Raw genomic sequence first — 25,431 nt, 5'->3', positions numbered from 1 at the left:
TCTTTGGCATAGATTAAAGTTAGTATATCAGAATCACTAAGTAGGAAAACTGTATGTTGTTTGGGCATGCCCTTAGTTTATGCCCGTTACCCAGCCATAATTATGATTGTGTACTTTTTCCTCAGAAATGTCTCAGTTTGAGTAATAAAAACTTATGGTCACCCTACCATAAAAGCGAGGAAGGTAACAGCTATACTCTTCACCTTACATGGTACCTGCTACTTCATGGGAAATTATAGAGCATATAATAGTAAATTACCAGTTTCAGACCTTTTCTGAAATGTCATAGCTGCTCTCATACAGATAAGCAAAATCTGTTTTCACTTCACAAATTGCAGATTGAGGGGGTCTTGGTTTATGGACAAAAATTCTCTTTCGGGATTGATTCTAAAAGCTAGCAACTAAAAAATATGAATGAAATAAGAGCAGCTCTTCTGAGCATCCTAAATCTCATTTTGCCTTATAACCATAGGCATACCTGTACATAAGCTTCTGCCTAGTGATATGCTTAAGAATTAGTGGAAATAGTTTGACATGGGAATGGCTTATTAAGCAGTGTGTGTGTGTGTGTGTGTGTGTGTGTGTGTGTGTATTACAATTTTCTTAGCTTTAGAAATTTTTGGAAAGAACATCATAGATTTTTGTCATTCTCCCAGAAAAAAAGGAGGGTCAGATTTTTAAACTTTTTAGAGTAAGAGTATGGTTGTATATCTTAATGATTGATAGAGAAGTGTGTCTGATTTGTCTTAATAAGTGATTATGATAGTAGTTTACTTCTAAGAAAATAGTCAAGAGCATCATTTGATCGGTAGAAGTAGGGCTGACAAGTGTATTATGCAGTTGTCCAAATGTAATTTATTATATGGTGTTATCTTGATGCTTAAAATTATATTAGTGAAGGAGATGGATTCAGCATGATAAATATAGGTGCCTTAGACCTCTAAAACAAAATATAAGTATTTGAATTACTTGTTTCTTTGGAAAACCAAGTCATTAGTGTGTGTGTGTGTGTGTGTGTGTGTGTGTGTGTGTGTTTTGGAGAGAGAAACAAAATAAAGTGGGGTTTTTAATTCCTTTCTACCATGAAGGCAATAATAGTATAGAGGAAAATTTTCTGATTTAGTAGTAAAAAAGATTGTTAGAAACATAAGATAGTACTATTGCCTTACACCACATGTTAATTTTTCTTTCTGAAAAGAATATCTGATGAGTTTTTATTAAGGTCTAGTTATTAAAACAATTGGAGCCAGGCGAAGTGACGCATGCCTGTAATCTCAGCGGCTCGGGAGGCTGAGACAGGAGGATCAAGAGTTCAAAGCCAGCCTCAGCAATGGTGAGGCGCTAAGCAACTCAGTGAGATCCTGTCTCTAAATAAATACAAAATAGGATTGGGGGTGTGGCTCAGTGATCGTGTCCCCCTAAGTTCAATCCCCAGTATCCCCCCACTCCCTGCAACAAAGAAAAGCATAATAGGAAATTTAAGGCATTTATGATCATTTGACTTAAAGTTCTTATGTTCTTTCAAATAAAAATTTTTATAATTCAGTGGTTTGGTTTAGGGTCCTTCTTCCATGGTTTTGCCTTTATCCTTCACTATTAAATGCAGTTCTGAGTTTTGTCCTTGGTAACCATAGTCCATTTTGTTGTATTAGGTATGAAAGTATCATTGCCACTCTCTGTGAAAACTTAGACTCACTGGATGAGCCAGATGCTCGAGCAGCTATGATATGGATTGTGGGAGAGTATGCTGAAAGAATTGACAATGCAGATGAGTTACTAGAGAGCTTTCTGGAGGGTTTTCATGATGAAAGTACCCAAGTAAGTCCTCAGCTGTCCTGTGTCCTAGATCTCTTTGGAAAGATCAGAGAAAGTAAAAGATAAGCAGTTTCTTTCTCTCTCTCTCTCTCTCTCTCTCTCTCTCTCTCTCTCTCTCTCTCTCCCCCTCTCCCCCCCACTCTCCCTCCCTCCCTCCCTGTGTGTGTGTGTGTGTGTGTGTGTGTGTGTATATAGTATGTTCATTTTTATCCCCAGGGGTATGATCCTTTTCCAGTTGTACTGATTTCTAGTGTAATAAACTTACATAACTCAGACCCGTGGTTTTCAAACCAAGTGAGCAATAGAAACACCTGGAGTGCTTTTTAAATACAGGTTGCTGGGCCTCACCACCAGAGTCTGACTCAGTAGGTCTGAGATGTGCTTTACTGTTTGCATTTCGTACAAGATTCAGGTTGTTAGTGCTGCTGCCATTGCTAGTCCAGAACTGTACTTGACAGTAATCAGCTTTTTATTTTCTTTCGTCTTGTCACATAAGGGTGAGTACACATTCCTGTTAGTAGTGGCCTTGGTTCATTACAGCAGGGATTTTTCATGTGGGACTGTGGTAAAGTTTGAAAAGATTCTCTTATGGATTAGTCTCCTTCCCATCTTCTGTCTCTCTTCCCTACAAAAAATTGAGGCTTAGGCCTAGAGAAGTAGACAGATTAGTAAGTTCTTTCTCCCTGGCATTTGTACTCATAGCAAATAGAAGTTCATGTGTGTAATCCATTATAGTAATGTTATTTATTTTATTATAGCTTTATCATTGAGTTACATTTCTTTGAGACAGGATTTTACTATATTGCCTCTGGCCTTGCTAAGTTGCTGAGGCTGGCTTCGAACTTCAGATCCTCCTGCCCCAGCCTCCCCAGACACTGGCCCATTATAGTAACAGGCTTAATACAGGGAACACAGAGTAGCTTTGTGGTTCAACAGTCCACTTTTTTTTTTTTTTTGTGGTGTCAGAGATTGAATCCAAGACCTCATGCATGTTAGGTAAGCACTCTACTACTGAGCTACCCTAGCCCAGCAGTCGACTTCTAATTGACTGAGATCTGATAGAATTGCACAGTCTTGACTCTTGCCCTATCTGACAGATAGTTTCATCATCCCTTCAAACTTTTAGCTTTGGGTAGAAAGAAATGAGGTAAGACTTGGTCAGGAACCAGTTTTATGCTGCTAGCCTGTTAGCATGTACTTTAAAAAATATAGGAGATAACCTGGCCCAGAAATAAGCCATTTTTTTATGCCAAAAATGCAATTTTAGGATAGGATCCTAGTGAGTTTTCAATTAAATGCCCTTATATTTCAGAAGAATAACTTTGATTGCTGTTATTGATACTGATTGAGTTTTAACTTTTGTCTCTTAACCAAAAATCAAACAGACTCCATAAGTAATTCATAGTTGGAGAAACATCACTTCAGAGATGATACTAGGGAATAATATAGTGCCATTCACTTTATCTAATTTTATTTGTTTAGGTGCAGCTCACTCTGCTTACTGCCATAGTGAAACTTTTTCTCAAGAAGCCATCAGAAACACAGGAGTTAGTCCAACAGGTCTTGAGTTTGGCAACACAGGTAAGAAATCTGAAAAATGGGAGGGGTTGTTTTGTCTTATTTTAAAGTGTAGGAAATTATGAAACTCTTCCCAAGAAGGTTATTTTAGGGAAGTTTTCAAAAAGTATGGTATTTATTTACATTTTACTAAATTATTATTATTAAAACAATTTCTCTTAATATGTTCCATGCTGGTTGGTATAGCTTTTAAATAAGTTGACTGGCTGTAGTTTTCATGATGATTTATAAAAATTGAACTTAGATTCTGTAGGTTAATGGTGGGTATATTTATGTGGAAACAATATCAAGTCTGATGGTACCCTCTCCTTTGTGACTTTGGTTTTCAAATAAAATACTATGCAGATGGGCTGGGGATGTGGCTCAAGCGGTAGTGCGCTTGCCTGGCATGTGTGGGGCGGGGCGCTTTATAAAAATAAAGATGTTGTGTCCACCGAAAACTAAAAAATAAATATTAAAAAATTTCTCTCTGCTGGGAGCCATCAGCCAAGTAGGTATGACAATTTCCTTGCCAGCGTACTCCCATGCTGTCTAGTGGAAGGACTCCTGAAAGGTGACCTTGCTCAAGGACCAGGGCGGATCTGTGTTTAGGGTGTCCCCGGTTTAGCATAATAGGAGATTAGGGTGTTCCCCGTTTAGAATAGGGCATATCCTGCTGCCTGAGTTCCTCTTGAGTTCTTAGGGTCAGACAGTATATTTGGGAGATAGAAGCCCAGAGGAGTGGTGGATTCGGGCAGAGAATGTGGATTTCCCCAGAACGTGTTTGTAGACGGCTGGTGTGAGATTGGGAATAAAGAATTGCTGTTTGAATCTACAAGCTGTGTGGAGGCTCATGATTTGTGCCCAGCCAGAGACTGCGGCATATCTCTCTCTCTCTCTCTCTCTCTCTCTCTCTCTCTCTCTCTCTCTCTCTCTCTCTCTCAAAAAAAAAAAAAAAAAAAAAAATACTGTGTAGACAAGGCATATACCTCAGTAAAGTCTCACATATGGGTTACCTTTCTCTTGGAAATAATTTTAAAGTGCTTCTGCTGCTTCCTTGCATTTTTAGATATTTTTGGCCCTCTTTGGAATTATATGACATTTTTGTTGAAGAAAAGAAGTTCAGATGGATTATAATTTCAGAAATGTGGCCACTGATCTTAAAAACCAGGTGACCATTTTGGATCAATGGAAATCAAAATAATTACTTTTTCTAGTGTAACTAGTATAATGATTTTCAGTCCATCATGATTTAGTGATTTTCTTAATTGAATTTGAGAACAGATTGGCTGTCAGAATTAAGATGTATGCACATGGAATCAATTCAGATTTTTAATTTACCATTTTTCTCCTTCTCTTTACAAATGATATATATTATTAAAACTTAAAGTCCTGTATACAGCTTTGCTTAGTTCTCAGCTGTCATTTTTCCTATTACTAATTTTATACATTTTAAAAATTTATTTGTAAAGAGCACTTTGAAATCTTATCTGAATCAAACTGAACATTGTAGACTTCTGTGTCTAGATCCTTGATTAATAACTCTGAGGTTATTCGTATTTCTTAAGATGAATTCAAAACAATTTCTTTTTTCTATCTTTTTTTGTGCACTCTGTTTTATGTTTAATTTTAAACCTTCAAGTCCTTATGTAGAATGACAGAATTGGAGCAATTCACATTCTGTCAAAACAATTTCCAAAAGGAATTTTGACCTTGCTCCCTCTCTGCTCACCTGTAAATAATCAAGAAAGTGTCTTGGTTGTTGCCTCTGTTTTCACAAATTCTCAACTCACTCTCCATCTTCATTGTCTGTTAAAGCCTATGTGTTTGTATTTAGCAGGCAGCCTGGAAGAGCTGTGTTTTGGTTTCTTGTCAAGTTCAAACTCAATGTCATTATGTATCGGTATTTATAAAAATTTGAGTGAGAAGGATTCAAGATCCTTCTGTTCTTACAGATAGTGTGAAATTCATCTGTGAACCAAGCCGGATTAATAGAAAGCTGGGTATCTGGACTTGTTATATTTTAACACTAACAGCATTGCTTTTATTGAATCACAGTGGCACTATCAACCAGTAATGATTATCACGAGAAACTATCCTATTAGAGTTGTTGTTTATTTCATTATATTTTCTTCCTTATGATACCCCATCAAATTTCTAACAACTTTTAGATTTTCTGGTGTATTGATATGTAATTGACTACTCCTCAAAATGCCTTACCTGAGTGATCAAGTTTTTTTTTTTTTTTTTTTTTCCCGTCACATTGCTTATTCAGTACCTTAGAGAATATGGAAAGTATTCAGGTTATTGTAGTGTGCGTTTTTCTGCCTCTAGTTTTAACTTGTAGTCTTTAGCCTTAGATTCATTTTTGTAAGGTTTGTTAAAATGCTTTCCAGGGACAGGGCAGGGTGTAAACAAACTATTCCTGATTTTAGTCTTTATAGAGATTAGTATAAAATGTTAGTAACAGCCACGTGTATAGTGCTTACAATGTTTCAGGCATTCTTTTAAAGCACTTTACATATTAACTTACTTAATACTAATAACAGCTAGTGCTGTTATTGTTCCTGTTTTGTAGATGTCAAAACTAAAACACTGAGAGACCTAAGCCCAGTTGGTATGTCTCGGGGTCCATGTCCTTATCTACTATGCTATCCTGCCCCTCTAGTCTGAAGATTAAGAATTATTTTGAGAATACATAATTTCTGCCTGAAGTACTATTGCATATAAGTCAGTATGTATAAGTGCGTTCTGTTAGTTTTAAGATATTTGTGTATGATCATTTTATGTTTGATTATACATAAAAGCACTTTCTCTAGGCTTGCCTTTTCTGTCCAGTTAGTTAATGTTATCTGAGGAATTGTCATAAGAGTAATTAAGTATATTTATGAAAGCCTTTTCCATTGAAAGTTTTTTCTTTTTCTCAAGTTTATAAAATAATAACCTAATATTTATAGCTGGTGAGTATTAACTTAAGCACAGTATAGTCCACTGAATTGTGTTAATTTGAATTGGGTGGTAAGATTCTATTTCTGCCACTTTACTCTTTCAGGATATGATTGAGTAAATTCACTCTTTTCATATAATGTTCAAATTTTCTTTCCAAATAGAGGTCTAAGTGAGGAAGTTTCAGGTTATTATTTATAAATACTTCCTCAGGAGCAAATTATTCCTAAAAAAATTAAAATATAATAAAATTAATTAAGTTGCATCTGATTTATCATTCTTTCCTATTCTTTAACCCTGGCATTTCAAATACTAGAGAAATTTTGATATGACCTATATATACTTTTTTCCTTTACATATGATAAACATTTCTGTTAGAATAATGCAACCTTTGAATGTGATAGATTTCCTTGAGATAAAATTTGCCATTTTAATGCTTTATTAATTTTCTGTATCACAATATTCTTTGTTTTTTTGTCTTTAACACTCATTCTAAGTACAAATTAAACCATGTACAACTGAGAAAAATAATTTGAAACTGTGAAGTCAAAACCACCAGGGATCTTTTTGAGATTCCGTACAGCACCATGAAAGTTGGTCAAGAACAAGTGCCTTACGCAAGGCAGCAAACAGGAACCAAGAAGAAAGTGATTTATCATTTTCTAAGATAGATTGTTGTGTTATGAAAGCACCTGTTTGCTATGTTCAGTATAAGAAATACTGGGAAAACACTAATCACAAAGACTCAAGAACCAAAGTTGCATTTCCTGGCCTAAAGAGTCATGTGTTTGAATGAAACCTTGTTCATCTTCAGGATGAAATTGCATTTAGAAAATTTCAGCTAATTACTAAAGATGTTCAGGGTAAAAAGTGCCTGACTTTCATGGCATGAATCATACTGTGACTTTAATATCTTTACATTTTCAAAAAATGGCATAAAAGAATTGAAGTTCATGTTGATGTGAAGACTACTGATAGTTATTTGCTTTGTTCTGTGTGTGTTTTTTTCTTCATTTTTAAAAATTTTAATTCTATATGACAGCAGAATGCATTACGATTCATATTACACATATAGAGCATAATTTTTCTTATCTCTGCTGGTACCCAAAGTAGAGTCACATCGTGTCTTTATGCATGTATTTAGTGTAATGATGTCCATCTCATTCCACCATGTTTTCTATCCCCATGCCCCCTCCCTTCCTCTCCCTCTCCTTTTCCCCTATCTAGAGTTCATCTAATCCTCCCATGCCCCCTCCAACCACATTATAAATCAACATCTTTAAATCAGAGAAAACATTTGGCATTTGGTTTTGGGGGATTGGCTAATTTCACTTAGCATTATATTCTCCAACTCCATCCATTTACCTGCAAATGCCATGATTTTATTCTCTTTTAATATTCGTGTGTGTGTGTGTGTGTGTGTGTGTGTGTGTGTGTGTGCGTGCGTGTATGTATATATATATATGCCACATTTTCTTTATCCATTCATCTACTGAAGGGCATCTAGGTTGGCTCCACAGTTTAGCTATTGTGAATTGTGTTGCTATAAACATTGATGTGGCTATGTCCCCGTAGTATGCTGTTTTTATGTTCTTTGGGTATTGACTGAAGAGTGGGATAGCTGGGTCAAATAGTGGTTCCAGGGCTGGGGATGTGGCTCAAGCTGTAGCGTGATCGCCTGGCATGCGTGTGGCCTGGGTTCGATCCTCAGCACCACATACAAACAAAGATGTTGTGTCCGCTGAAAACTAAAAAATAAATATTAAAATTCTCTCTCTCTTTTTTTTTTTTTTAAAAAAAATGGTGGTTCCAATCCCAGTTTTCCAAGGATTCTCCATACTGCTTTCCATATTGGCTGCACCAGTTTGCAATCCCACCAGCAATATATGAGTGTGCCTTTTTCCCCACATCCTCGCTAACACTTATTGTGTTTGTATTCTTAATAACTGCCATTCTGGCTGGAGTGAGATGAAATCTTAGAGTAGTTTTGATTTGCATTTCTCTAATTACTAGAGATGTTGAACATTTTTTTCATATATTTGTTGATCGAATGTATATTCTGAGAAATGTCTGTTCAGTTCCTTGGCCCATTTATTGATTACTAAGTACTAATTACTAAGGGTGTTCAGGGTAAAAAGTGCCTTACTTTCATGGCATGGATCATACTGTGACAGATGTCTTTCATTTTCAAAACATGGCATAAAAGAATTGAAGTTCATGTTGATGTGAAGACTACTGATAGTTATTTGCTTTGTTCTGCGTGTGTTTTATTTAAAAAAAAAAAAAAACTGTAGCAATCAAATATGGAAGACAGACACTCTGCACCACTACCAAACCAAGAAGGTGATGATGGAAGTCATGACCCAAGAGCTGTAGACAAGTTAAAAAAAAAAAAAAAAAAGTAATGAATAAATTAATTCTAGACAACATTGGGGAAAAAAAAAACATTAAAAAAAAGCCTGCCGATCTGTTTAGCCTCATCTTGGTTTGAAAAAGTAAAAATGCTGAAGTCTGTTTGTACTAGGAAAACTCAAGGAACTTCATGGAAAGACTGCTGGGGCTGAGAAAAGTGCTAAAGTCAAATGAGATGATGTATATGAACCTACAACCCAAGAATCTTTTCAAATTCAGATTTTAATAGTAACCAAAAATCCTCTGTGTGATGGAGGAGGGGGAAAGCACCCATCAGAGTGGTTGTTCATATTGACAAGTGTCCTTAAGTAGCCAAATCATGAATCAATTTATCTGCTCCCTTAGAACTCATGTGGAATCCCTCATATTGACCTTTTTTAAAGAAATTTATATGTGTGAGTTTTAAATGCAGAAATGAAACGGATTTATTGTTGTTTTTAATAATATGCCATTTGAACAATGTCATATTGCTGCTATATGGACATACCCTAAGAGGTAGATACCTGGATATTTATTGCTACTTTGTAGTGATCATAACAGTGCATATAAAGTGAGAAGGCAGAGGAGAAAGGGACAACAATTTAAATGTCCATCAATAGGGAATTAGTCAAAGTGATGCATAAATTTATATACAGTAGGAAACTGCACTTCTGTGTGTCAATACAGAGAGCAACTTACAGAACCTTATAAAATATGAAATGGTTATTATAAAATAAATGTGTGTGGTTGAGCTGTCTGGAAAAATATATAGCATTATTACTAATTAAGGCTATCTGGGGAATAGGAAATTGAGGGAGAGGTTTGGATAATTGGGGGAGGTTTCTTTTTTATATTATACAATTCTAAATTGTAGTATGGAGTTGGTAAATTTTTTAGCCATGAGCATAAATATAAAATTATTTTAAAACTGCTATAACAATGAAAAACCATTAAATTCAAGTGCCATCCCTTTTGAAAGCCCTTAGTACTACATGCTGTCTTTAATGTTGTTTTGATTATTTTGATAATAGTACCTTTCACACTATATTAATAGTTGGTTTTTCTGTGAGTTCCTTAAAGTCAGGTACTATGTGTGGTATTTCATTTCTATTACTTAGCCAATGTCTGCAAAGGAGAAGTATATACATATTTAAGTGAAGAAAGAATGTTTGGGTGAAATATATGTAAGTTGTGTTATGAATAGTCCTGCTAGTATTTATAGTGGTTTTTAAGAAAATACCTATAAGTTATTGTCTCAAGGCCATCTCAACCAGTTGAGTTTTACCAGATTAAACTTTGTTTTCTTCTTCCCAGTTTCCCTTCAGATTCGAACTTTAGGATTAACCCATTTCAAATTATATTTAAATTTCTTGAAACATTAGAAATTATGGGATTATGACTGTGTGAAAATTATACTGAGTCTCAGTGGAACACCTCCTTAATAGCTAGTTTGCATAATCACTACAGCATTGCCTGATAATCCAGCAGTTTGGGTTTCTATATGAATAGTTCCATCTAAACTTTTTTGTACTTGCCTTTTAATTAGGATTCTGATAATCCTGACCTTCGAGATCGGGGCTATATTTATTGGCGCCTTCTCTCAACTGATCCTGTGACTGCCAAAGAAGTAGTCTTGTCTGAGAAACCACTGATCTCTGAGGAAACGGACCTTATTGAGCCAACTCTGCTGGATGAACTAATCTGCCACATTGGTTCTTTGGCCTCTGTGTACCATAAGCCTCCCAATGCTTTTGTGGAAGGGAGTCATGGGATCCATCGCAAGCACTTGCCAATTCATCATGGAAGGTAAGTAAGTAGGTGAACCAAATATGAGTGAGAAGTGTCTATTTAGACAGACTGCTCTTCCTCTTGCTTTTATAGCCTAGATAAGAACTTGCTATGCATTTTTCAAACCTGCTACTATACTGCCCTAGGAAGTCCCTCTGTATTCCAATCTAGGTGTATAATAATATTTAGAAGATTATGGTGGAGAAGTCCTTCTAAATTGATGAAGTCTGAAAGTTGCCTGAGTCTTCAGTAAGATGAGGCTAGAAATATTCCCAGAGTTGAAAACTTAGCAAAAAACCTCTTCATACATTAGCTATCTCTATCTCTTACTGTAGCTTTGGTTGAGGCTGATCGATAAAGTTGTAGATACTGCTTCTCTTATACTATAAACCTACTAATAAAATAGTATTTACAGAATTATCTTATATAAACAGCCCAAATTTTATATAGTTTTAATTGGGCATAGTTTTTTTAGTTAGTTGTGCCCCTTTTTTGCCATATTAAGTTGATCATCAGGAAATTGTTATGAATAGGCTTTCAGGTAACATGGAGCTCCTATTTTGTAGCTACCTTAAAATTTTAATTAAGGAGGGGGAAATACTTTTTAGTCCTTATAATGAGATTTTAGAAACTTCAGAATCTAATTTCTTTATCAATCATAATAAATCTTAAAACTAAGTAGAATTTGCTCCCAAAAGGACTGAGGATGTAGTTCAGTGCTAGAGTGCTTGCCTATGTGTAAAGCTCCAGGTTCAATTCACACACAAAAAAAAGATAATTTTGCTCCCAGAGTAGTTAGAATTACTGGGTTTCCATTAATGACCGTGTTATACCATTGTTTAATGTGTGTTTCTAAGTAGTTCATGAGTCACCAAAAGCATAGAATTTATTTCTTTACAAATTAGTGTAAGTCAGCATTTTGACCTCTGTCTTACCAGACTGTTGGCACAGAGAAAAAGAAAAAGAAAGTGGCAACACTCAAGAAAGTGATAATTAAAAAAATATAACTTTAGTCTTTGCTGTTAGTTGAATTGAGTCTTTGGTTTTAGGGTAGTGCTATGATTTTAACCCAAAGGAGATGTGTGGATTCATGAAGATTAGTCCTTAGAACAGATTAGGGTATTTCTTCTTGTAGGCAAGCATGTGCAATATTCTCTAAATATGACTGTGTATTTTTAGTATCTCTAGTATTCTATCCTAGTATTTCTCCTGGCCTGTGCTTCAAGTTTTTATATAGATGTGGATTTTCTATTTTAACTTGCCTATGTAACTGAATTTATATGCCATTTAATCTAGCCTTCTCCTCATAACTTTTGACCCATAAATAGGAGGAGGAAATGAAGCAAATCAACAAACAGAAACAACTCTTTCTGAACACAAAGAAAGAATTATTTTGTAAACTATCTAAAAGAAACACAAATTCATACATAATATTATTATCTGATTAATAATCATTCCTGCCTTTTGTTTTTAAAGGATATACAAACATAGGAAAAATACCTTTTCATACAAATGAGGATGATGCTTTGCTGCAAGTGACACATTACTTAGCTCTCTTCTGCAGTATAATGTTAATATGTATACACTTTGATATGAAATAAAGCTGTACTTAAAAGCTTTTCTACCTCTTATAAAAGGTTTAAAAGTGCTTATTTCACTATCTTTTAAAGTAACTTGGGAGAAGGGACATGTTCTCTTAATATGCTCACATATTATACCAGCTGCTCTATGGAGGTGAGGTGGTAAATAACTTGTCTAACTTAGAAAAATCCTCACTTTTTAAAAATATTGCTCTGGTGCAATTTAAGTTCACAATGGGAAACACTATTAATTTTCTTGTATTTTCCCTTTAATAAGAATGTATACTAATGATTTATCATGTTCTTTAATATTTATTATGAATCTACAGGATCATTTACTTCTGTCCTCTAAAATCACTTTTTTTGTCATATTACTCCTACTTCCATTATAGTGAAAAAGAAATGTGCATAACTACCAATTCTACCATCTTCTTTGAATTACAAATAAATCATCTATTTTTTTACTTTCCTAAGTGGCATAGATCATAGATGACATAATTTCATGTGTAGAGAATAATCTATGAAGATTTCATATATTTCTTGCCAGGTGTATATGAAAGTACTTCCCCCTTTGACTGCTTTCTTTTATTTGACCCTTTCTCGCTGTGGCTTCCTTGATACTTATTTCCTTCTAATTATCTTTCTTAGATCATTTTTCTCTTTAATCTTCAGTTTATTTCATTCTCTTCTGTGACCATTAATTTTGATTGTATCAAAAGGCTCAGTCTGAACACTCTTTTTTCCATGTCTGTCTTTGTATTCCCTTAGGGAAATTACCTACCAACCATATCTACTACTGATACAAGACTGTACCACTTACATAATATTTTTATTTGATCCTTGCTCTAAAATAAAGCCCTGTGTTTGAATGATATTGTTATAATTTTATCCATGAGGAAACTTTGAAGTTGTCACCTGTCCAAAATTGTGTAACTTGCAATTGTAGAATCAATACTTGATCTTAGTCTTCTGATTCTTGATCCCATGCTCTTATTACCACACCTTCCTCTGGTGATTTCACCTAAGATATGTACATGAATTTTTCCCAAATTTTTTGTCTCTCACTGCCAGTCCCTCTGCCTGTTGGACTTCTCTACTCATTTTGCTTACTTGAAACAACTAAAGGAATTAAGAACTGAGGGTCTTGGGCCTATCCATTTAGCTTAGTAGTAGAGTACGTGTTTAGCATGCACAAGGCCCTGATTTCAATTCCCAACACCAAACACAGGCAAAACAAAATTTAATTCCTTAGCATCTTATTATTTTTATCATCCTTCCAGATTCCCCAGTAATATCAGGAGCTTCGCTGGTTTTTTTCTTCTTAGTTTTTGTTGTTTATTCTCTGCACTTTGATTTTTCATTCTCCTTTGGCTTCTATGTTCAAGTGTGTCAAAACTTAACCTAGGCTTTTTTATATTTTTTTAAAGAAAAAAATTTGATTCAATTTTTTAATTGAATTTTTACTTCTTTTTTCTGGTGCTGGGGTTGACAAACCTAGGACCTCTACCACTGAGCTACATCTGTAGCCCTCTAATTGAATTTTAAAATGTTTTATAGTTATAAATCTGATATTCCCTTGCTGCCTTGTTATGTCCTATATGAAACTGATTTTTCTCTTTTCTCTGTGTATATGTAACTGCAGCACTGACGCAGGTGACAGCCCTGTTGGCACCACCACTGCAACTAACCTGGAACAGCCTCAGGTTATTCCTTCTCAAGGAGACCTTCTAGGGGATCTTTTAAATCTTGACCTTGGTCCCCCAGTCAATGTGCCACAGGTGTCCTCCATGCAGATGGGAGCAGTCGATCTCTTGGGAGGAGGACTTGATAGTCTGGTAAGTATCTCTCTTCTCATTCTTTGGTTATTTTTAGTTCTTATTATGCTAGAGCTTTTTATTTTTACTCAGCTTTTTAGAACTAGATCTTTCCATAATGAGCAGTAATGTCCTTTGATAAAGGACAGGATTATTTGTCTTTAGGTTAATTACAATACTGTTCATCATTGGTACTAGGCATGTCTGTAAGTTTACAGGATTATTCTATTATCTTGCCCCTAAATAGAATCTTGTTGTTCAGCAATCTTAATATCCTTTCTGGAGTATATTATTGTTCCTGCTTCTTAACTCTGGATTGACCCTGTAAATACTACTTTTGACCTGAAGAGCATTAAAGTGGCCTCATATAAAGATCATCTTGTTTTGAGGTTTTCAAGTCTCTCTACCTTTTAAGTTTTTTATTGGCTTTTGCCTTTTCCAATTCTGAAAAGTGTTGTGGCAGCCATGAGCCATTTTTATATAAAAGGTACCTGTATTACAGTTGGGAAGAACTGCTTGATTGGTTATTTATCCCCTTCTTCCCCACCTCTTCTTTCTTATTATACTTCCAATTTAATTAGCTTCCAGGATTCTAAAAGGCTCCAAAGTCTAGAGTATCTGTGAATATGTGCCATTAATAGGAACCAGGATTAATTTTTTGTTGCTGAACAAGATAAATGAGAAATATTAAGTGTGACCTTCACTCTATAGAGAGAAGACCAGGAAAATAACTGGTCTCATCACATGGCTCCCTGCAAACAGAATTAGAGTGTTTCTTTTAGCTAAACAGTTGAAATGAAATGTTTGTCAACCCATGGCTATAAAGATGCCCAATAAATTGATTTGCTTCCCCACATCCTGGAAGATAAATACCATACTTATGAAAAGTTTATGTTCCCAGAGATACATAAACAAAACACCTCATTCTCTGATACATATCTCAGCATCATCTCTTATACTTTATGAGCAATATTGTATCTGGGGTTTATGCCAGCCAGTACAGGTGGCATTGTTTTTTGACTAGAAGAGTCTGAGGAAATAGGGTTACAGTCATATTTCTCTGGGTTGTGCATTTTACTAATGGAAAGTCACTGCTTCCAGAATCTATACACTGGCCAAGCAATAGACTTCAGCTTATATTGACACAAATGATCACTGTTATTTTATTTCCTCGTGAATATAGCATTTGCTTTTCATATTCTTTAATAAGTGGGCTTGACTGATTGTATAAGCAGAATAGTTTCCTCTATATTCCACATTGCTGTTTAGCCTCCTTATAGAACCAGAAGATGAACAAATGAATATTTAAATATTCATGGAGACTCCCAAGAATCCCTTATAAAATTAAAAATAGCTCTTCCTATTTTTTTTTTTTTTTTTGACACATCAACCACAGGTTGAATATTGCATCCTCCTCAAGTTTATGTCTTAACAACTTTTGCTTACTACTTTCTCTGGTGGCTTGCTTATGGCATAGTGGACTCATTGACACTAAGAGTGACATTGAGGGATGGAGGATTCTACACTTTTTATTTCCTGATCCACTTTTAGGACAGAAAGAAAGAGACATTATTTCCATTTGACTTGACATTAATTCTTCCCAAATCCCCAAACCAATGAGGTTTACTTCTATATATATTACATGGATATTCAGTTATGTGTTAGAATTCTTATAAGTAGAAAAGCTATTAGAACTTGCTTGGCTTGTACTAGCCAAAGTTCACATGGGCTGTTTTCCATTTTCTCTTTCTTTTCATTTTAATCTGCCTTTTTTTTTTTTTTTTTTTGGTAAGGGATATTCTTTTTGGTGTGGGGAAGTAGGATGATTTTTCAATTTGGATTTCTATAAATATTTTGTAGTCATTGCTAGGTAACTAAATTTTAACTTTTCCTGACTTGAGGATTTAAAATGGTATCCTTGGTTTATAGCACTAGAAAGTTTTTACAGTACAGATTTTTTGAGCTTCTTTTGGTACATAATTTATCCCAGAAATCAAAATAAGAAAAAAAGTACTTATATTTTGCTTTCGATTATGTGTGATTGAATTCATATTCACTCAGAGAAATAGGATTCTTTTTATAAGAGTGTCACAAAGCAGGCCTGAAACTGACTGTGTGGAAGATAAGTTTCTAAGGCAGCAATGGACTATGCCATCTTTAAAACTGCTTTTATTGTTGTTGGGCAAATAATCTAATTTTAAAAGGAAAGTAATTCTTCAAAGTTTCTTAATCTATACGGACAGGGACATTTCTTGAAAACATTCTTGACTTACAGCTGCACTTCTCAAAACTAGGGAGAAGGAGTGTATGTGTGTATATCTTCTGGATAATCTTGTATAGGAAAGATTACTGATTTAGTTGGTCTGAGGCAAGACCCAGGAACCTGCATTTCTTTGTTGTTGTTGTTGTTTGTGATGCTGGGGATTGTACCCTAGGGCCTTGTGAATGCAAGGCAAGCACTTCTCTACCAACTGAGCTATATTCCCAGCCCAGGGAATCTGTATTTCTAAGTTCCCAGGAGAAGCTGTTGGTCCCTGGACACCTTCAGCATAGTAAGGAGAATACCTGTAACCACTATGAACCACTTGAGCTTGGTGTTTGAACCATAGCTACTGGAAATCTCAAGACACCTTTTTCTCTTGACTTCAGTAGTAAACTCATTCCTGGAAAGAGCGCTCCTTCTCTCCCCTAAACTAATTGAGGAAGGGCAAGAAACTTGTGACATTACTGAAGTCTTTCTTTACCCTCTAGGGAAAATAGTGTTGCTCTGTATTAGAATATGACTCAGACCCCCAGCTGGGTGTTGTGTAATCCCAGTAACCCCAGAGGCTGAGACCTGAGGATCACAAGTTCAAGCCGGCCTCAGCAGCTCAGCAAGGGCCAGAGCAACTCAGCAAATAAATAAATAAGGCTAGGGATGTAACTCAATGGTAAAGTCCCTGGCTCAGGAGGCTGAGGCAGGAGGATCACAAGTTCATAGCCATCCTCGGCAACTTGGAGAGGTCCTGAGCAACTTAGCAAGACCCTGTCTCAAAATAAAATACAAAAAAAAAAAAAAAAAAAAAAAGGCTGGGGATGTGTCTTAGTGGTTAAATGCCCCAGATTCAAACCCTGGTACCTAAATAAATAAATAATAAAAATATGGCCATTGTTAAAATTTTGTGGTTGTTTGGCAAAGGGCATTTAGGTTAGCTCAGTGATCACTTCAGAGAAATGTGTTATGTTACTCAGTCTTCCATTGTTGTATACTCAAAATACATGAGGTAATCAACTTATAAGGAGGAATTTTTTTGGCTCACAATTTCAGAGTTTTCAGTCCACAATTGCTTGGTTCCATTGCTTTGGGCCTCTGGTAAAGTGGAACTTGTGGTGGCAGAGAATGTAGTGGAGGAGGCTGCTTATCTCGTAGCAGTTGGAAAATAGAGACAGAAAGGGAGCAAAGTCCCAATATCCCCTTATAGGACACATCCCCAATTATCTTGACTTACTTCCAGTAGGCTCCACCTTCTAAAGATTCAGTCACTTGCAACTGGTGACTGACTGAGCCTTTAACACATGAGCATTTAACATGTTTAAACCATAACAGCTATCATCCAGGACTCTAGATAGTTGCTGCTGCTTTTAGCGTTGGTTTCTTACAGAACCCCTCTCATAGAGGTCAGAGGTATGCAGCTAAGGAAATATTACCTGGTGGCTCCTAACTTCTTCATGGTTTTCAACTCTAGGTAATTAGTCCCGCATTAGTAATATTTTAAAAAAAGAAGAAGAAGAAAAAATACTATTGCTGAGCATGGTGGCACATGCCTGTAATCCCAGCAGCTTGGGAGGCTGAGGCAGGAGATGTGGGTTCAAAGCCAACCTCAGCACCATGGTGAAGCCCTAAGTAACTCAGTGAGACCTTGTCTCCAAATAAAATACAAAATAAGGCTGGGGATGTGGTTCAGTGCTTAAGCACCCCTGGATTCATTCTCTAGTACCCTACCCCCCAAAAAAAACCAAAGTATTATCTAGATACAGTGGTGGACACCTGGAATCCCAGCTTCTTGGGAGGCTGAGACAAGAGGAACACAAGTTCAAGGCAGCCAGGGCAACTTAGTGTGAGACCTTTTCTCAAAAATAAAAAGGGCTGGGAATGAAGCTGTGGTAGAAAACTTATCTACATGCACATGCTCTGGCTTCAATCCCCAACACTGCATACATCATAAATAAATCAATAAAATCAATACTTGGGCCCAAGAACAGTTTAACAAAACTACAAGGTGGGATCTAGACATTGCTATTTTAAAAAAGTTATGCATCTTATTTTAATTTTGCAGCCAGGATTGAGAACATTAAGCTAAATAAAATCTCAGATGGAGTTGGATAGCTTATCTCTAAGCTAAGACAATGACTTCCACAAAAAAATAAAGTAATAGTAATTTTAAAAACAATGCTATTTTCTGATAAAACTTCTTGGCATGTCCTACAAAAACAGACATCTCTGATTTTGTGTTAGGTGATCCTATCAGAAATTGGCAATTAAATTTGACTAATTTAGATAGTTACTTAATCCTAGGGTCCTTTTTATTTTTCCTTATTTCCATTATCAGAGACTAAAAACTGAGGACATTTTATATATTTTTTTATTGTCTACCCATTTTCCTAAAACTCCATATTCATTAGAAGTCATTTTTAATCTTTTTATATCCCAGTGATCCTCCCATGAGATCTTTTTTTTCTTCTTTCATCATCATATTTGTGAAATTTTGAGATTTAGTGAATTGAGGCCTTTTTCTAGAACTGTCAGGAATCATTCATTACTTGACACAGCATATCTGCATTCAAGCCTTCTTCCACCAATGATAATGTCTCATAACATGTAATTCTTAAAGGAGATTGGGGTGGGGATATTGATGTGAATAAAGAAAACACACATATCATACCCTACCAGATGGCTGATTGTTGCATGCTTTTTAGGAGGCAGTTACCATTGAAAATCATTGATTTAGGTGAGTATTAAACATGGAATGTATTTTCAGCACAGGCCGTAAATCAAAATGAATTCCCTACCTGTTCTTTTTAATCTTCTTATTGAAACATCCAGATCCTTATTTTTTCCTTGCCCTTTAGCACATTTTCTTTTACTTATAGTTCACAGGTAGTTTCCTCCTTAACTGTCACCTTGTTATGTAGTGAATTTAAGTAAAGTAATTTATGTGGTTGATCTGCTCTATACTTAGAGCATAATATGGTACATTATTTAAGTGAAGGCTTACAAAAGTAGTTGTTTGGTCTTTTTTTGTTTCTTTGTTTTAGAAGCCATATATGTGTTGTGTTGTGTTTTGTTTTTTTGTTGTTGTTGTTGTTCATTTATTTATTCATTATTATAAATGCCTCACATACTTACGAAACTGCTTATTCTGCATAGTCTGATTTTTTTCCCCAATCTAGATCTTTCTGGTTTCGTGACCTAATGACCATGCGCATAACTCTTGCACATGTATTATGTGCTCAGGAGATCTAACATCAGTAAGGATTTTTTAATAATTGAATCCCAATTATTTTTGCCTTTACTGTCAGTAGCCAACAGAGGCCTTAAGTTTTTGTCTTTTGTTCATGCAAGGTGTTGTGCATTATTCTGTTTAGATAAATGGTGATGGTATGTATTTTAAAATGAAAAGAAAGCACTATCCAGAGTACCCTTTCCTTAGGTCGTTAAAGGATTTTATACTAGTGAACAGTACATTGTGTGCCCAGTTCATGTGTAATGGCATGCAAGGGAACTTGGCCTTTTCTTAACTCCTGATATATGTGTTTTAAAACCTCACACAATGTTACTTACAGGCTTTTACCTTCCAGATATTTTTTTCATGAGTACTCTATTAATAGCATTGAGAGTTTTTAGCCAATGGGAAATTCATCATTCATACTGATTTTGCACTTTCACTTTTCTTCTTTTGGAGTAGTTTTGCAGTGACTAACAGGCGTAGTTTTTTAGAGTTTTGTTATGTGGAGACATCTTTATTAAGTTGTTGCCTGGTTTTACCTAGTAAATTTTCCATTGTGTCTTCTATAAGCATTATCTTTTATTAACACATAAGTTTGGTCAATACTGGCTTCAGACCGTGTTATTAGTTAGCTTTCTGTCACTGTAACAAAAACCTAACATAACAGACTTGAGAAAAAATTTTTGACTCACAGTTTCAGAGGTTTCTAATGCTCACTTTCCATGCTCAGTTGGCCCTTTTGCTTTTGGGTCTGTGTCGAGACAGCATATCATGGCACAATTGCGTGATGCACCAAACCACTCACCTTATGTCTGGAAAGTGAAAGAGAGCTAGATGAAAAGGCCAGAGTTCCACTATCCCGTTAAAAAGCACATCTCTCATGACCTTTCTACTAGGTTCCATCTTTTAAATTTTCTGCTACCTCCCAATAGCACCATGAGCTGGGGACCAAGTCTTTAACACATAGACCTTTTGAAGACACTTTTATCTAAACTATAGCAGTCATTTTGGGGAATAATTGCTAATTATTGAGTGCCAGTTGTACTAGAACTTTTATAATTCTAATCCACAGAGTAATCTAACAGTATAATTGGTATTTGTGCTCCAGTTTACAGAAAGCTGAAGGTCACATAGCAAGTAAATCAAAATTAGAACTTGAATCCAGGATTTCTTCAAAACTTCAAAGCTTAGGCCTGGCACGGTGGTGCATGCCTGCAGTTCCAGTGACTAGGGAAGTTGAGGCAGGAGGATCAGAAGTTCAGGGCCATTCCCAGCAACTTATTGAGATCTTGACTCAAAATAAAAAGGACTGTATGTGCAGGTTAGTGGTAGAGTGCTCCTGGTTCAAACCCAGCATTGTTCTTTTCACCTTGTAGAATGTAGAATAGAGGTCCAGTTTCACCTAACTTTCATCCTTATCAAATGGAGTACATGATCTGTAGAGTGCACAGCAAAGTGCAAGCTTCATTTGAAACTTTAGGATAAACATAGCTGACTGATCATGTCTTGGAATGCCAGTCTTACTTGATGTTGAGTAATATAAACACAAACTAAACATTGATGTGTTAGGGCTTAGAATGTAAAATTGCACAAGGCTTGCTTTCCCTGGGTGCCTCTATGCTGTACCTTCCCATTTTCCCAGAGGTTTGAGAACTGTAGAACTGTATTTATTTGTAAAAAGACTTTCTTGTTCATCTTATCCTCTCTAAGTACCACCATGAAATTTCATCTCCCCATCTGTTTGGCAGTGAACAATGAGTTAATAAAGCATTAGAATTTTCAGGGCAATTAAAAGATGTGTAGGAATTCTTTTGTTGAAAATTTGCTATCAGAACCACACAGATAATACATTTTCTCTCTAGAAAAAGCTTTGGCCTCGAGGGGTTCATTTTTCCCCCATTGGTTCTTTTCATATGTATTAGTAGTGTTGATAAAGATACTGTGTTGATGAAGATACTGTGTTCTAGATAAGTTTATTAACTTTCTGTCCCTTCGGTGATCATCTTCACCAGTAAAATGATTCATTTCAAAATTCTTTCCCAAGAAATATTGCCAGTAGCTCTACTTACATAGTTTCTTAGAACACTAATTCATTCAATAAATATTTGAGTGCTTACTATTTGGGCTCTATTGTATGTCCTAGGGATTTAGCTGTGAACAGAAGACTCCTTGCAAGCTTATTTTCTCGAGTGTGTGTGTGGGGGGGGGCGGGGAGATAAGTGATAAATACATACATAGCTAGCAAAGTTGTAAATACTACAAAGGACAGGTAGACAGGATGCAGAGATTTTCCTGTGGATTTTTATTATATTCAACATTAAGTTTTGTGGCCATCGTGAGAACTTTTTATCCCCTACCAGAAAGTAATCTGTTGTGTTGTCCTACTTTACTACTGATAGAAGCCTTTTTTCCTCCCTCAAGGAATATTCTGATGATTTTATATGATTTCAGTTCAGTTCTGCTATTCCATGTGAGGTCTACTTTTAGCCATCAGTTTGCTTAAATAGCTTTTGCATGGTTAAAGTCTTCTTCTTCTTCTTCTTCTTCTTCTTCTTCTTCTTTTTTTTTGTACCTGGAATTGAACTCAGGGGCCCTCAGCAACTGAGCCACATCCTAGCCCTATTTTGTATTTTATTTAGAGACAGGGTCTCTCTGAGTTGCTTAGTACCTTGTCATTGCTGAGGCTGGTTTTGAACTCGTAATCCTCCTGCCTTAGCCTCCCAAGACACTGGGATTACAGGCATGTGCCACTGTGCCCAGCTGGTTATAAAGTCTCTTAACCCATTTCTTTAGTTATATTTTATGCTGAGAACCAAGCTTTCACCTATGAGATGCTGTGTGCCTTCTAATATCTAAGCCCTAATAAGAAAAATAGATGTTTTTGACTCCACTGGGATTTTGAAAACAGTTTTATTGTTTGTGATGGGAATCACTATATCCTATTTCGACATCATTTTGTTGTTGACTCCTGAGTATAAACAACTGGTAAGCCGTATTGCCTGACGCATTCCTTGGATTCCCTTCAATTCAGTGAGTTTGGGGAAGCATGACATAAAAGAGGTAAGCACTGTAGACAGGAGCATAAAAATATCTGAGCTTAAGATAAACACCTATCATAAAAAAATAAAAAGTATACCCAGACAGGCTTCACAGTTTTAAAAGCAAGTAGATGTACCTTAATGGCCATCTCAGCTGATATTCCTTGATAAAAACATTTTTTTCTTTGAGTCAGGCAGACTTTGGCACTAGCCAAATGTTAACTTCATTCTTAGTGATAACAGCTATTATGATTTAGACTGGGGACTGGGGGAACTATACCACTAGCAGAAAATTTGAACTTAAGCATCAGCTAATGATCTTTAGGAGAATTCTCAGTTTTTAGCATTTGAAATACTCTTTTCCTAAAGTTGGCACCTCTCCCTCCTTCCTCTGTGCCAATTCATTTGGCCTGTAGTTGACATTATTTCCTTCATGGAGAAAATGGCAGCCTCAGTAAGGCAATCCTGGGAACAATGGGCTGTGGATGACTCCAGGAGATACTTTAAACAATATCTAGATACCTGAGACCAGGAGTAAAGCCATTTTCTACACTCTTTCTTTCTCACTCTTGACTCCTACTAGCTCACTGGATAACCGATATCACTCTGAATTTCACAAGTATTAATTTAATATGGGCTCCTGATAAGTATGGCCCAGAGAGTATTCCCTAATAGATGAACCTGACTCTGAATAATACCAGCAACTGAGCTAGAAATGGTTATTGTCTAGTTCAGGCTGATATACAACCAGTTTCCTGAGTTTTATTCAGCTTTATTAATTATTATTTTTTTCTTAATTTTCTGCTTCATCCTGCTTGTCACTATAGTAGATAGGTAAGGTCATTTACTGGGTAACTGGCTTCCATCCTTGCTGTCATATATTTATTACTCACTTTCCCTGCCCTAGTCAGTGTGCTAGCACCTTGCCATATTTTTGGAGAGGAGGATAAGCTTCCCTTGGGACCTTTTTTAGTTAAGAGAAAAGATGCAGAATAAAGTCTGAATGAGGTATAGTTAGAAAACACATATTGAAGTTGTTCTTTGTCTGTACTCTCGGGACATGGCACAATTAGGTGAAATTTTACATTACTGGCTGTGTGTCTCTGATACCCTTTCGACCTTGTCTGTGTCAAGTGAGAGTTTGGTGGTTTTTTTTGGTGCGTATGTTGTTGTTGTTCTTTTTAGTTATACATGGCAGTAGAATGTATTTTGACATATCATACATACATGGGGTTGTACATGATTCTTGTGTTGTACATGATGCGGAGTTACCCTGATGTATTCATATATGTATTTATATTCCTATATTTTCACATAGGAAAGTTATGTCCAATTTGTCTTTCCCATTCCCATCCTCCCTCACTCTTCCCTATTTCCCCCTGTCCAATCTGGTGAACCTACACTACTCCCTCCCCTCTGCTATTGTGAGTCCACATCCACATATCAGAACATTTGGCCTTTGGTTTTTTGGGATTGGCTTATTTCACTTAGCAAGATAGCTTCCAGTTCCATCCATTTACCAGCAAATGTCATGATTTCATTCTTATCTATGACTGAGTAATATTCCATTCTGTATACGTACCACAAGAGTTCTTGATTCATCTAGCTAGTTGTCTCTGATATACTTATCATAAACAAAGGAGTCTCAGGGTTGTTTTTCAATTTCTTCCATTGTTTTGAATAAAATTGACCACAGGAGAGACTATATTTGTGTCTTTCCCATCTAAGACAATGTTCACATGATATTCAAGGAATAAATTCTAAATAAAAAGGGCTATAAACGGGTCTTTATTTCTTTTGTTCTAAAATATCCAATGAAAGGGCTGGGGTTGTGGCTCAGTGGTAGAGTGCTTGCCTAGCACATGTGAGGCCCTGGGTTCGATCCTCAGCACCACATTAAAAAATAAAGATATTGTGTCCAACTACAACTAAAACATTGAAAAAAATTCCAATGAATACTTTTTCTCAATACCTTTTATTGTATTTAGCATATTTACTACTGTTTCCTTTCCATTTGTTTTGTTTTGGATTTTTTCTCTTTACCACTGAGTGGCAACCAGGTCCATAAAAAATTCTCTCTAAGCTTAGGTTCTGAACCTGGCCAGAGGAGGAAGTGGTTGACGGGATAAAGAGTAAGCCTAATAGAAGGTCATAAAACCACCTCAAAGTATCAGTACAAATGAGATGTTTTTTAGAGCCCTTTCCGTGGTTTTTGTGTTTAGCCTTTCCTCACCTTCCTTAGAAAGAAACGGTTTTTCTTTCTTTTTGCCCAAATTCTGACCTCCTTTTTATTCAGAAGTAAGCTCTAAAGTAATTTCTGAACAGATGAACCATGTATACCCCAATTAATAATTAATTCTCTATAATGTTTTTAACTTCGACTATACATGAGAATCAACTAGGGGAGCTTTTCAGAATTCTGATACCCACACTAACCTTTAGAATGATTAAAGTGCTGTCTCTGGGAATAAGACTCAGGCAATAACATTTTTTAATTTTTTATCTTATTTTTTTGAAATGGGGGTCTCATTATGTTGCCAAGGCTATTATCAAATTCCTGAGCTCAAGTGATCCTACTGCCAGCAGGAACTACAGGAGTGCATCTCTGCTCCTGGCTAATAGCATTTTTAAAGCATCAACACTCCCCTCCCAACAAAGACGCACAAACAGATGATTGGTTCCATTGTGTATGTAAGTTTGAAAATCATACTTACTGTACATAATAAAAATAGTTATTAGTATTTGAAAGTTTGAATCATAGTCTAAGAAACCTCCAGATTTCTATAAAGGGGAAGTTAAAACTTAAAGATTAAAGATGTCCCCAAATTAGACTGCCTTTGCAGACATACTTTGTGCAACTTTAAAAAAAAAAAAAATCTATGCTCCAGTCTAATTAGTCTATTCATTTTTCCTAATCATGGTTCTATGCCTTCTTTTTCAGCCTTTGTTCATCCTGTTTGATAAATACCCCTCCTCTGTTTTTGCATTTTGTAATCCCTCTCATGATAAACACACA

At 35.9% G+C, this 25,431-nt stretch overlaps 1 protein-coding gene across 5 annotated transcripts in view; it reads left to right on the top strand.

Annotated features, from left to right (window-relative positions):
* The window catches only part of Ap2b1 (adaptor related protein complex 2 subunit beta 1), a 110,482-nt gene that overhangs the window by 51,727 nt on the left and 33,324 nt on the right, over positions 1-25,431 (top strand). For all 5 annotated transcript variants that reach the window (XM_076871808.1, XM_076871806.1, XM_076871807.1 and 2 more), the window contains 4 exons: positions 1,653-1,818; positions 3,298-3,396; positions 10,256-10,515; positions 13,720-13,912. In XM_076871808.1, the coding sequence (XP_076727923.1) occupies positions 1,653-1,818; positions 3,298-3,396; positions 10,256-10,515; positions 13,720-13,912 (718 nt within the window). The remainder of the gene's footprint in view (positions 1-1,652; positions 1,819-3,297; positions 3,397-10,255; positions 10,516-13,719; positions 13,913-25,431) is intronic.

The sequence above is a fragment of the Callospermophilus lateralis genome, chromosome 11 (genome assembly GCF_048772815.1).
Source record: "Callospermophilus lateralis isolate mCalLat2 chromosome 11, mCalLat2.hap1, whole genome shotgun sequence".
Taxonomy (NCBI): domain Eukaryota; kingdom Metazoa; phylum Chordata; class Mammalia; order Rodentia; family Sciuridae; genus Callospermophilus; species Callospermophilus lateralis.
This window is presented reverse-complemented; position numbering and strand designations above follow the sequence as displayed.